General features: G+C 42.4%; 1 protein-coding gene across 2 annotated transcripts in view; it reads right to left on the bottom strand.

Moving 5' to 3' along the window:
- Window positions 1-1,435: 1,435 nt before the first annotated feature.
- Window positions 1,436-12,779, bottom strand: part of LOC113011888 (signal-induced proliferation-associated 1-like protein 1) — a 37,510-nt gene continuing 26,166 nt past the window's right edge. For both annotated transcript variants that reach the window (XM_026151717.1, XM_026151716.1), the window contains exons 8-21: window positions 11,365-11,944; window positions 9,964-10,238; window positions 9,595-9,846; window positions 9,347-9,490; window positions 9,082-9,236; window positions 8,917-8,999; window positions 8,190-8,608; window positions 7,155-7,361; window positions 6,377-6,539; window positions 5,152-5,353; window positions 4,177-4,326; window positions 3,843-3,972; window positions 3,500-3,578; window positions 1,436-3,403 (exon numbers count right to left, since the gene is read on the bottom strand). In XM_026151717.1, the coding sequence (XP_026007502.1) occupies window positions 3,260-3,403; window positions 3,500-3,578; window positions 3,843-3,972; window positions 4,177-4,326; window positions 5,152-5,353; window positions 6,377-6,539; window positions 7,155-7,361; window positions 8,190-8,608; window positions 8,917-8,999; window positions 9,082-9,236; window positions 9,347-9,490; window positions 9,595-9,846; window positions 9,964-10,238; window positions 11,365-11,944 (2,983 nt within the window). In that variant the 3' untranslated portion in view covers window positions 1,436-3,259. The remainder of the gene's footprint in view (window positions 3,404-3,499; window positions 3,579-3,842; window positions 3,973-4,176; window positions 4,327-5,151; window positions 5,354-6,376; window positions 6,540-7,154; window positions 7,362-8,189; window positions 8,609-8,916; window positions 9,000-9,081; window positions 9,237-9,346; window positions 9,491-9,594; window positions 9,847-9,963; window positions 10,239-11,364; window positions 11,945-12,779) is intronic.

The raw sequence follows: 12,779 nt of genomic DNA on the forward strand, positions 1-12,779 counted from the left end.
ATCAGACGTACAGATACAACTGTCTAAAAACAGTCCAGCAAAAGTTAAAGTACTGATTCAATTTCTTTACTCAAGTAAAAGTTAAAAAGTACAGGGTCTGAAATCTAAGTAAGCAAGCAAAAGTAGCTCTTTGAATTATGTTTCTACCAGCTGTTTTTTGTGTTATACTAATGTAATGATAAATCTTCTAATATTAGAAGAGGGGAATACAAATTTTACTTTAATTTCTAAACAAAAAAATGAGGAAAATTTTAAAAAGAATCTTTATTTTCTGATGCCTACATTGTAGAACCTGATTGAACAAGATGTTTCATGAGTTGTCCTGGCTGATTTACATCCTCTTCACTGACAGTAACCGGTTATGCTGTCTTTTTTCTAGATGCTATAAAGTTGGAATTCATCATCAGCTAAAATTCACATTAGTCTCTTCCACACTTGATGTATCTCTGACCATGAGCACTGCAGCCACTGTGCACTAACAAACTGTTCTTCGCCTTAATTTCATCACAACACTGATCTGCGATTATGCATCTTTCATCTCTTCTTTATGCGACGTCCCCTGGTGATTAATACACGAACCAGACTTTCTTTTATTTGTTCCTGTTTAGCCTTAAATTGGTTTGATGTTTGAAGGCCCACAAATTGGTTAAACCAAAAGTAACAAGCCTGCTTTGAAAATGTAAAAGTACAGATATTTTTTAAAATGTAGGGCGTAAAAGTAAAAAGCTATCAGAAAAAAAAAAAACCTCAAGTATAGATAATTGAAAATTCTACTCAAGTACAGTAACAAAGTATTTGCACTTGGTTACCAGCTCTCTGGCAGGTTTAAGCCATTCAAAGCAGCACATCACTTGTAAAGATGTCTTATTGGTTAAAAATAATAGAGTGCTACCAAACATTAAAAAAAGACACCACCATCCCTTATTTTAATTTTACAATACAAAAATAAGCATTAATATCTGTTCTATTTCTGCAGTCGCTGATTAAAAACAGGCAGAAATAGATTACATCTTCAGTTATGGCATGAACTCAGAAGGTCATTTTAATAATAGCAGGTTTGATACAGAATAACTGCTATTTGAATGACTAAACATCCAAACAGGCCTAAATCACACCAATCACCTGCTGGATGCATAACGGTCCACGTCTCCGCCCTGCCTTCTCTCAGGATATCCTGATCAATCAATCTGTCCCACGCAGCCCTGAATGTGTCTGGACAACCGCCTTGTGTAATCAAGCTTGAGTGGAAAAACAGCACCTCTCTGTTAATCACAATGCAACAGCGGGCAGCCACAAGGCCGCCAACAGGTATCCATTTACTCAAAGCCACCTCATATAACCCCCAGCAGTTGTGCTAGTTTCCTATTTTGCTCTTGTTGATGAATGGCATGTCTAAATCGCAGTACATTAGTACAGACCACTCAGCAAGACAAAGTGTAATTGAACAAAATATCTTTAATAGATATAAACTTTTTTTGTGTGTTTGTTTTTACACATCACAGCTCAATGGAAACAGAATCACATGCTGACACACATGTTAAGAATGAAGGCATAGGGGCAATCTGCTACCGTACGGGCCTACGACTCATTTTGTCTGAGTCGGGCTTGTGGTTCCACTCTGCACTAGCAAGTAAAGCAGAAAGACATCAAAAATAACTGTAAAAAATAAGAACGAAGGTGCGATTTTGATGAATATTAAACTCTCCTTATATACAGTTGCACAGCATCAGGGTACAAAAGGAAATAGTTAAAGTATGAGGCTTAAATGAGGACTGAGCTCGGTCATCTGCAGATCAGATTCTGTGTGGGCTTTCGCGCAGATTTACAGAAGTACAGAAAACTGTAGCTGGGATTTCAGGATTTACACAGCATCTTATCTGCAATAATATAACAGTACCAACTGACTCCATCCAAAGTTTTAGGGATCAGATTGAGGCATTTTAGCGTGCTATGGGAGGAAAAGGATGTGAGCTCACTGTAGTAGTATTTTACATCTTGTCAACACTAAGTGGCGCTCTCAAATCAATCCACTGCAGCAGGCAAACGTTTTTAGGATTAGAAATATCAATATGTTTTCTAGCACTGTACTCTGGATCAAAAGTTACCCGGCTCCTGCTGGAAACGTTTGAGTCAAAGGATACATCTTGTCACGTAGGAAACCATTACTTGTATATACTGTACATATCTGTACAGTATATACAAGTAATGGTTGTTTTGCTTTTCTTGGCCATCATCTTTGACATAAATACTCTTTACATTATTATATCAAGGGAAGGCATGAGAAAAATAAATGTGAACATCACATATTTACAATAATCTGAATAAGTGACACTGAATTGTCGATTTCTATCTTTATGGCACCCATATTGTGTTTGTAATATATATATTTTTATATCTTTTCATGTGACCAGTAGTCCTATACAAGTTTTACTTGCAATAACCCTCGCTACACTTGCACAGTCTTTTACATAAGCGATACAGACAGGCACTCGACCTTACAGTGTTTACAGTATGTGCTATGCAAAGGGTCTGTCTGTCTATCTGTGCCTACCTACCAACACTAACCATCAAAAATGCAACTCCCATCCTCTCTTATAGTATTTACTTCACCTTTTTTCTCTTTGTTAGTAATACAAAAATAATCAGATCAGTGTTGTTATCTGTGAACTGGGAAAACTGGAGAATGTCTTAACGGCAGCACATTTACAGCACACCTGTCAATTAAGATCAGGGACTATATTCAGCAACTCTTGAAGAAATTTTAATTTGTGTTAGAGTTTTTTGTTTAATTGGAAATCCGTTCACTTAAAATTAGGTTACAGCTGGGGAGCTAAACAGTGACTTTAAATCCCTTTAGGTTTGGGTTAGCTTTGAAATCGTGCTCTCGCTTTCTCTGACATGCAGGAATACCAACAGTCCATTCAAGGGGGGGGGGGGAAACAAAAACATTATATTTTATGAGCTCCTAAGTAAGGGAGAGCATGCCGATGAAAACTGACACACAGATACGCCGCTGCTCTTTTTTGTCTATCACCCTGGATTCTCCTTTGTCTTTTGTGGTCACTGTTCAAACAGATCCATGAGGCTGAGGAAGGATGATGTTTACATCCATGTTGGCACTAGTTTGTAACAGTACAAGAGCGACACTGTTTTGTTTTTTTATGTGATTCTGCTGTGCACCGAACATTACTGAAGAGTTTGAAATCAGCTTGAGTAGTGGTTATTCTCCCAGTGGAGAGCAGGTCAGCAGCAGCGTGCATCAGTTCATGTCGATGGTGTTAAAGACCCACTCTGTAAACTTCTTCAGCTTGGCGGAGGCGCTGTAGGACTCCTCGAGGAGACGCTGGTTGTCCTCTCGCAGGCCCTCAATTTGAGCTTGTAGTGATGCCTTGGCATCCTTCTCCTAATGGTTACAAAAGGCAGGTTCATACTTAGATTTTGCATCTATGTTTGAGGCTGTGCCGAAGAGGAACAGGATCAATCTAGCATCACAAATCACCTTCTTTAGGTCCTCCTGTAGTGCCTTCACCATGGATTCTAGCTGGCTCACTTTCCCCATCAAACAAGCTGGAGTCTCTCTGTGAGAGGAAAAAGCTTGACATTAGCTGGGACCAACATCTCACCTTAAATGATGGGTAAATGTTTCTTAGTCCAGTCTTTCTCAGTGATGGTACATGTAGCTTAGCAATCCCCAACAAACACTATTGTACTACTGGCAGGATTCATCGGTGATGCAGTGGTGTGCGATTTGCGGAAAATCAGTGTTTTTGGTGGCACACTTCTGGAAAAACCAGTGGATGAAAGCAAACATTGGATCTAGGCCATGACCTGAGGCCTCTCACCCTGGCGAAGGCTGTCTCAGTGGAGCCGCCTGAGGCTCGGCCTGCTGGGGACTGGTGGCTGCTGCTGCTGCTGCTGCACTCTCAGCCATGGAGTTCTCCTCCTGGGCTGCTAGGAAAACCAGCCTCTGCTCTGATGTATTAAAAAAAAAAGTCAAATGTTATGTTATCTGACCTAAACAGAGAACAAATACAGTGTAACAGTGCCCTCTTCTGATAAAAAATTAAGATAGCAGGTGGATTTCTCTATTACAAAACTAACTTAACCTTCACTTCAAATGTCTTTTTGTTGGTGGTTTGTTTTTAAGGATGAAATGAAAACATGACGCCTGGTTACCCTCAAAGGCCTTGGCAGCATCTACCAGGTGGGCCCAGTCAAGCGGGCCATCTGCCCCCGTGTCAGGCAGGGGCATGAGGACAGGCTCTTGCAGCTGTTGTTTCTTCCCCTCTTGGTCCAGCTCTGAACTGTCTGGGGCTGACAGGTCTCCTGGGAAGGAAAAGAACACAGTCAAACACAATGAATGAGATTTGTATCTGTTTTTAGGGGGCTGAAGATGGGAAACTTTATAGTCAATGCTTTTAGCACGGCATGGCCAAAAGACTTTTTCCGTAGCAGTGTGCTTAGTGTGTTTAAGCTTTTATTCCATTATCTGCAGATTTACGCATACTGTATATACAGTATTGTGTAAAAATCTTTAGCCACCCTCATATCTTTAGATTTTGTTGGGAAAACTGGAAATGGATGCGAAGAGGTATGCAAACGTACATGGTAATACAACATATAAGGCAAAAAAAGAGTTTGTACAATTCTAACAAGCTTAAAGTTCCAATAATACTTCGCATGACCACTTTTATTCTTCAACACAACTCTTTTAGACAAGCTTTCCTCTCATTTCTTTAAGTATCCGTCGGGAATAGTTCTCCGGGCTTCTTGGTGGACATTAAAAGCTCTTCCTTAGATGTCGGCTACATTTCTGTTCTGTTCTCTCTCAGGATGATCCTACACTGCTTGCGTAACGTTGAGCTCTGGGGAGGACATTCTTTTTCAATCCAGGTTTGCTGAAGACATCTTTAAAAAATTACAACAAAGTCAGGCTCCTTGGAACAAAAAGAAAGGGTTGGCTCAAGACTATTGCACAGTAGTCCATCTGCTCCATTATGAACAAGAGGTCACCACCGCAGCACATAACGAACCATGTTTGAGTTAGAAGGTTTTTTAACGTGGGAAACTCTTCCCGATTCCTGATGCGGATGCGTAAACCACTACGCTTTGGAGCCACTACAAGTTCAATCACATAAACTAGATGTTTACCGAGGGATTTGTGCGATGCTCGCCGACTCGGTCCGTGGCGGGCGATGGGTGAACGTGGCATGGTGGAACAGGAGAAAAGAAGGTCAGTAGGCGTTTCACGCTGTCCACTAGAGGACGGCTCCCTCTGCCCGCTGTAAATGCTCTCATCAGACAGGGTTCTCTGAAGGGAACGTCGACTGGGTGGGGGGCCTGGAAACAACGGCTTCACGAAGGGATGGAAGCAGACGAGAAGACTCAGGTAAAAAGCGAGAAAAAGAAAAGCTGCATGAAAACACTGAAGGGTTTTTATTAATATTCTATTGGGGTTGTGTCATATCATATTGTCCGTGATAGTAATAATAAACACTTTTTAGCAGGGCTTTAAACAGCTGGTTAAAAACCTCAACCCAATATGTTATATCCCAGGTAGTTTCATCATGTGGTCTTGTGCGGCCCCTGAAGAGTTACAATATCAGGTTACATTAGCTGTTGTTAAACTAAAGTACTTTTTGTGTTTGTGAGAACCTTCACAGACATAAAGTATTTAACAGATATTTTATATTTTGCTTACAACTTCCAGGTTACCTAACATGCTATTGTGCTTACATTTGACTTGTGAAGCTTCGCTACTATGCAACCATAATACTGCTGGCACCTCGTTTTAAAACAGTCCTTGGTGAAATGACAAACACTACATGACCATGAACATAGACTTCCTTACTTGGACTGATGATGAGGTGAAACTGATATTTTAAGCAGCACAAGATGAACATAATGTATACACAGAGACAGAAAACAAGCCTTAATTTGTTATCAAAGCAAATGTAGTGGTTTATTAGAGTGGTACCAGGAGCATTATCCATAATCATACAGTTACAGTAGCGGGAAAAGAGTAGAGCCTGACTGATAGCGATACTGTACCAATATTTGGTTGATTCAAAACGCTGATATTCTCTTATATCACCTGATTTTTTTTTCTTTGACACAGGAAATGTAAACATATTTCTTTAACATTTCTTATGTGTAGTTATTTATTTACTCGTTTAAGAGCTGCCCGACTTTGCTTGGATCAGCATGTTGTTTTGTTTGTGGTGTTCCTAACAGTTGCGGAGTGCCATCTGGTGGACAAAGTATGATAGCACAGTTAAAGGGTGTTTCTTCAGTATTGACCACTATAAATGCTAATACCGACAGATCGTCAAATTGCTAAGTAATATAATAGCTTATCGAAAACATCTCCCTGTACCTTCTCTTCATTTGTAGTGGGTGGAGGGCTGTCAAGTGTGATGAGCTTCTTTAAGTCTTCCTCCAGGCTGGACTTCGCAGTGTGCCGCTGGGGAGACTGGGAGCCCCGGAGATTGGCCCTGAGCTGGGGTTGACCACCCAGCAAACCATCACTCTGGTGCCGTCTGAAGATTAACATAAAAAAAACAAAAAACAAAAACGAATTCAGGCAGAAATCTCTAGAAACGACAAAGCATGTCTGTGATTAGCAGCAACCAGTTCAAATGCTCAGAATGGCAATGGCAGCTGTAACTGTTCCCAAACCAAGCTGTTGGCGATCTGTAGTCGAATAAATTACTGATTTATTGCGCCAGGAAAAACCGGTTTGTGTGAAAACATTTACCACCAACACAAAAGATAGCAATCGGCTTTCTGACCAAATTCAATATGTGAGAATAAGAGTGCAATTTTTTTTTGTCTTCCTACAAACCAAAGAATATTGATCTACAATATTACAGGGTACAATACAAAGCACCTTCAGAAAACTATAAATAAAACTGAATAGAGTTGAATTGATGTGGGAAAAAATAAAAACTCACCACACGGTGGCGCTGCTGACCAACTTTTTAAACAACACCTTTAAAATTAGCTGACCACTCAGTGAGACAAAGATAAAATATGTCGACATGATTGACAGCAGGATCCACTCTGCACTAAGTTATAATATTTTATCTGCATGCAATGGTGCTTTAGAAACAATTTTGAACAGATGTTTAGTAAAATAATTATTTCCATCTTACTTGCGAGTGCTGCCAAAATCCACCGAGTTAACAGTTCCCCCAGGCTTCCTCCAGCCAATGAGATACTTTGAGGTGGCTCCTTGACGAGGGTAGAAGCTCTTGGAACCTGGGGACTGGGAGTTTGAGGATGTGGGTGATGTGGGCACAGGAGCAGCCTCATCCTGGGGGGACATGGGCCTGCAGCCTGATGGACCAGAAGAGGCTGAGCTGGGGACAAAACAAAAAGCAAGGGCAGAAAAGTGTGACGCAGCCTTACAATTTCATCAGTATCAAACACAGAGAGCAGACTGATTGAAAAGAAAATGCATTAGTGATGCATTTTCATTGCACTGATGTATTTTATTTTTCTTAATGTTTAACTATCAAATTACCTTAGTTACCTTTAATAAAGCTGAACAAACAACAAAGAGCCAGGCATCCTTAAAACCCATTAGTAAAGGTGTTCCTTCAATATATGTATCCAGATATCTCTGCAGACTGGATAAACCGATGAATTCATAAATATTAAATAAGAACACCGTGTCCTTGCACTTCATTTTCAGCTCTTTAAAATAGCATTCCTACAGAGTTTGACATTAATGCTTGAATTTTCCAACATCGAGTTTTGTGTCTGTGCACGAACTATAAAACAAAGCTGCCAATGTACAGGTCTGGTGGAGCCGAGTTATTTCTGGCTGAGTGAAGAAGAGAGGCAGGAAAGCTTTAGTTGATTCAAAGGAAGTGGGATTTAGAGGAGGGGGGAACAGTGCTGAGCTCACAGTCTGCATTTCTAGCAACTTCAAGCACTTCCTTTCTATCATGGATACCCAGAGACGGAGATACATGCAAATGCAAAACCACAGACACAGATATTTCATTCTTCCGCTCCCCCTTTGTTAGTGCCAAACCGCAGAGCTTTGGACTTCTTTTCAGCCGGGACAGTGCAGGATATATCTGGACTACAATGAATCACTGTCTGTTTAATGAAACACTGATGCAAAGGATCAGATTCCTAGACTGCCTATGTAGCTAAATTCTAACAGAACAGCAGCACACCTGGAGTGGGCGGCGCCATCACTTGGGCTATAGGAGCCGCTATCGGGACCAAGTGGCAAGGATAAGGGGCTCTTCCCTGGGATCTCGGTGCCTTGAGAGATGACAAGACAGTCTGGAGTTGGAGGTGAAGTGTCAGCGGCCATCTGGCCGTCTGGTGGCTCATCCTGCCAAGGGATTTTGTCTTTTGCCATGAAGGCACCAGTGGAGGAAGCCGTGCTGCTCTGCGTGGCAGTGAAGGAGGTTGCGTCAATGCCGCTGTCGCTGGAGGTACCCTGAAGATAGCCACTGAGATCCAGTTCACTCCGCACTCCGGAACGGGAGCCAACTTCGTACCACTTCTCGTCGCTGTGGGTGGAGCTGGAGGCGTTGCTTGACAGTGTGTTGCTGCTTGACTGGCTGGATGAATAGGGAGCATCTGCCTGTTACCAGATGAGAAATCTGCGATCAGTTTCTAGATAGAAAAACAGGACATTTTGCTGCAGCGTTCCCCCAAAGACTGTTTGTTTTTTGTCACCTCCCATAACTCCTCATGCTGCGATCATATTTACCCCAATGTTGGAAACATTTTAATTAGTGTGCTTAGCGTAGATTGGTTCATGGCACACAAACTTTAGCTCACAGTCATACGATGCTAACTGTGATTAAACAGCAGACCTCTTGTTAGCACAGGGCCTCCTTTATCAATTCAGGAAGGAAATTACATGTGGTGGTGTTGGCTATCACTCACCTTGGTGCTCTTGTTAGGAGACACGTGGCTGCTCTGCTCTGACGGCTGAAGTCGAGGAATCACCACCTTGGAAACCACGGTGTCTAAGACGTACGGAAAATTTAGAGCCCATAATGCAAAACATGTTTTTTGATTTACCAACACTGAGGTAGGAGTTCTGCCTACCTGAGCTGGGTTTGTCCCCTGATCTGCTAGCGGGATCACCCTCCCCAGGTCGTGACCATCCAACACCTGAGCTCGACGATACTTTGATCCCATTGGCGCCCTCACCTGCCACATGGCGCACAGATGAAACGGGGGACTGGCAGTTGTTATTAAACCTGAAGAGACATAAAAAATGTTATCTATGTTGCTGTGTAGCACACATCAAGTTTTAAGAAAATATATATTTATGAAATTTAGTCTGCATAATTTGTAGCGATGAACTCACCCATCAGGCATAGACTTTTGCCTCCAGTGGGTGGAGGCCATGGTGTCTGTGTAGGAGAGACTGGAAGGGGAGTTTGTGTTGTGCAGTGTGCGTCCCATCACAATGGAGCAGGCAAGGGCATAGTTGTCATTCCCTGGGGAATATCTGTGGACACATATGGATGCGATTAAAGACATATGTTACAACCAGACAGAAGTTAGCTCTGCATGTCTGCAAGTTTCATAACAGCATTATCGTTATTATGTGACCTTTTGGGGTTGAGCGGTCGACCATCGCTAGACACACTGCGGGGAATAGCAGCAGGATTACTTAAGTCTGTGGGCGGGGCCTTGATGAGGGTTCCTCCAATGCCAGCAGCACGCGTTTGAGGGCTGGATGAGGTGCGTGGCCACTTGGTGTTGTTGTTTGTGGAGCGAAAGGGAAACTTTAACTCATAGGGCATGCCTTCTTTGTGGTTCTTGTAGTCCACAAGTGGCATGTGGTAGATTTCTGAGCAGCCTCTGTTGGCACATGAAGCAATCGCAGTCAGAATACTTTAAGGATAGCTTCAAAAGCCACAAACCAACACATCAACTACAGTCTCTCTTGTATCCATTTGTGACTTATATCCACAGTACCTGCGTGGCGTTGAGTCTTCATGTGGAGGAATGATGACCACCTTTACAGTGACAGAGGTTCTAAGAAGATCAATCATTTGCTCGTGGGACAGCGAGGCCACGGACACCTTGCATATCTCCACTAAGCGGCTGCCCTGCCTGAGCCCAGCCTGCCAGGCATAGCCGTAGGGCTCCACCTCTGCTACGATCCCCTCGAAGTTGACATGAAAGCCCAGCTGGCCCAGGGCGTTACGACGTAAGGTCATCTCTGTGGTTTGGCTTCCCTTGGTCAACAACTAGAGAAAAGACGGTGTGAAAGATCAAGGTTGAGTCAGAAAGGTGGTGAAAAAAAAAGGGTGGATGAAATGTATTGTTAGTCACAAGCTGACGCACATATGTCAATAACATAACACGCATATCATAATGCATTTTTCTGCACAGTTAGCCTGATCCATGGCTCCAAGGGTTGAAGAAAATTTTTTGAGCAATCCGGTTAAAATTTCTTAAAATTGGTGTCTGTCAAATTTTTCAATTTTTCGGCCCTTTGAGCACCACATGGAAAATGCTAATTTGTTCAGTATTTCCAAAAGAAGAGAGCAAATTCTGCAGGTGATCTCTATAAAACTGGACGAGCAATGTCAAAACAATCCAGATGAATCTGGATAAAAAGCACCATAGGCTTTTACAGATCCTGTATATGCCTTTCTTTATTGAGTTCACCAAGTAGAAAACAGTGGTCTGAGTTTTGGATGTTAAAAAAAGAAGATGAAGAAGAAAGAGCTCTTTCCTGTACTGTCAGCAGGAAATCCTTTTTTACTTTATCATTAAGCAGAACTGCAGTGTCTGATGAATGATTGAAATATCCCATCAAAAGTGCCGCTTTATCTAGACCACAAGGAAACCCTCAGTAATGATATGAATTAAACTACTATGCATTATGCTTGGCATGACTTTTAATCACAGGGTCAGTGCAGCATCTGTGGCTTTCTGGTGAGTCCATAATTTCAGGCTACGCCCTTATGTTGCTGTAATCATCAACAATAGTTTTTTTTTTTCAAGCTACTGTTGTCAGGGAAGTGGACAAAGGGAGAGTGTGTCCTAACACTTAAAAAGACTTCACCAAGCACTTTTTGGCTGCATTATTGTTCACATACACAGTGACTCACAGACTGGGACTGGTTAGCTGGGTGATTTGGATTTTTACTAGATGATACTAGAAGATAACCAGCTAAAGAGTAAATATGCTGATATAAAAGTAAGAATGCTTTCACGATAGTCACAGCTCAAAGCATCTCTGTGTGTGTTTATTACAAGATGCTTGTCAGAGGTGCACTTTTTAAGGCCTGCAGCCTCTGATATCTGCAGCAGATGGTGTATGCTATACACATGTGTGGCTACAGAAGGTAACGGTGCCCCACTGACCTCCAGTCTTTTGACAACCTCTCCAAAGTCCTCCGTGTTGTTATTAATGGAGCGCAGCGATACGCTCTCACCGCGCTCATAGTAGATCTTCATAGAGGCGGGGCTCCCGGTTGACCAGCCAATCACATCGCGTGTGGCACAGTTAAACACGACCGCTTTGGCCTCTTGATCCAGCAGGATGATGAAGTCGTTTGAAATGGCCAACAGGCACTCGCGTTCAGCCCCGGCTACTTGATCTTCAGCATGAACCTGCCAGGTTATAGCCCCGAGGCTCCGTAGCTCCGCCCCGCTGTACGGACGCACCTTCTCCCGCCGTTTGTGTGCCAGAGAGATGAAGGGGAACTTCCCAGAGGGTTCCACTGATGTACTGGTCACGTGTCGCTCTGCCAAATCCCGCAGATACTCCTGCCGTGTCCGTGTTGCCATGGCGCCAAATTTATTTGACTTATGAGCTGCGTTCTCAGCGTTGATGACTTTGGCCAAAAGGAAGTCCCTGAACACAGTGGACTTGGGAAAGGTCACGCCTTTCGGGATTGGTGGGCCAAAGGAGGGAACGTCCTGGGAACGGGTGACGGCCACACTGCAGAAGAAAAAGAGAAAAAGAAGTTTTAAATACTCAAGAATTCATATTCTCTGGACTTTCCATTAGCAAAATTGTCAAGAAAGACAGCTGTATGTTTTGTTCCAGTTATAGATTCATTATGCATTCATTTTTAAAGGTTGCCATGACAGCGAAATACTTTTCTGTAAACACTGGGACACCATGAGCAACGTTATGGCTTTAAAGCAAGGGTGGGGAACTCCAGGCCTCAAGCGTCGGTGTCCTGCAGGTTTCAGATATCACCCTGGTCAACATACCTGAATCAAATGATTAGTTCGTTAGCAGGCCTCTGGAGAACTGCAAAACATGTTGAGGAGCTAATTTAGCCATTTAAATCAGCTCCATTGGATCAAGAACACATCTAAAACCTGCAGGCTTTAAGGCCTGGATTTCCCCCACCCCTACTTTAAAGGAAGGGCATTAGTCTAGTCATGAATTCCGAACTGACCAATCAGAATGCATTACAAGAATGCAAGTGTTTTGATGGCAAAATTTTCTTCCTGTAAGAAAAAATCCAAAAAGAAAACCAAAGGACACGGAGGAAGGAAGTGTTATTATGCATTGATAATTAGTTTTTGTTTCTTTGAGTTGGGGTTAAGGTCCAGAAGCAGGTATAAATAATTATTTCAGCCTTTTAGCTTCATTGACTCCTTATCATTGCGCACTATCTCCCAAGCGGCCAGGCTGAATTTCTTTGTAGCCAGATTAACAGAAAGTAGAATGATACCCCAGGATTGGCTCTGGTAAGGATGAGTTTACTGCATAAGCATGTATATTCAATTATTTTAAAAGGCATTTTAAAATTGCATATAAC

This window comes from Astatotilapia calliptera, chromosome 19 (genome assembly GCF_900246225.1).
Source record: "Astatotilapia calliptera chromosome 19, fAstCal1.2, whole genome shotgun sequence".
Lineage (NCBI taxonomy): Eukaryota > Metazoa > Chordata > Actinopteri > Cichliformes > Cichlidae > Astatotilapia > Astatotilapia calliptera.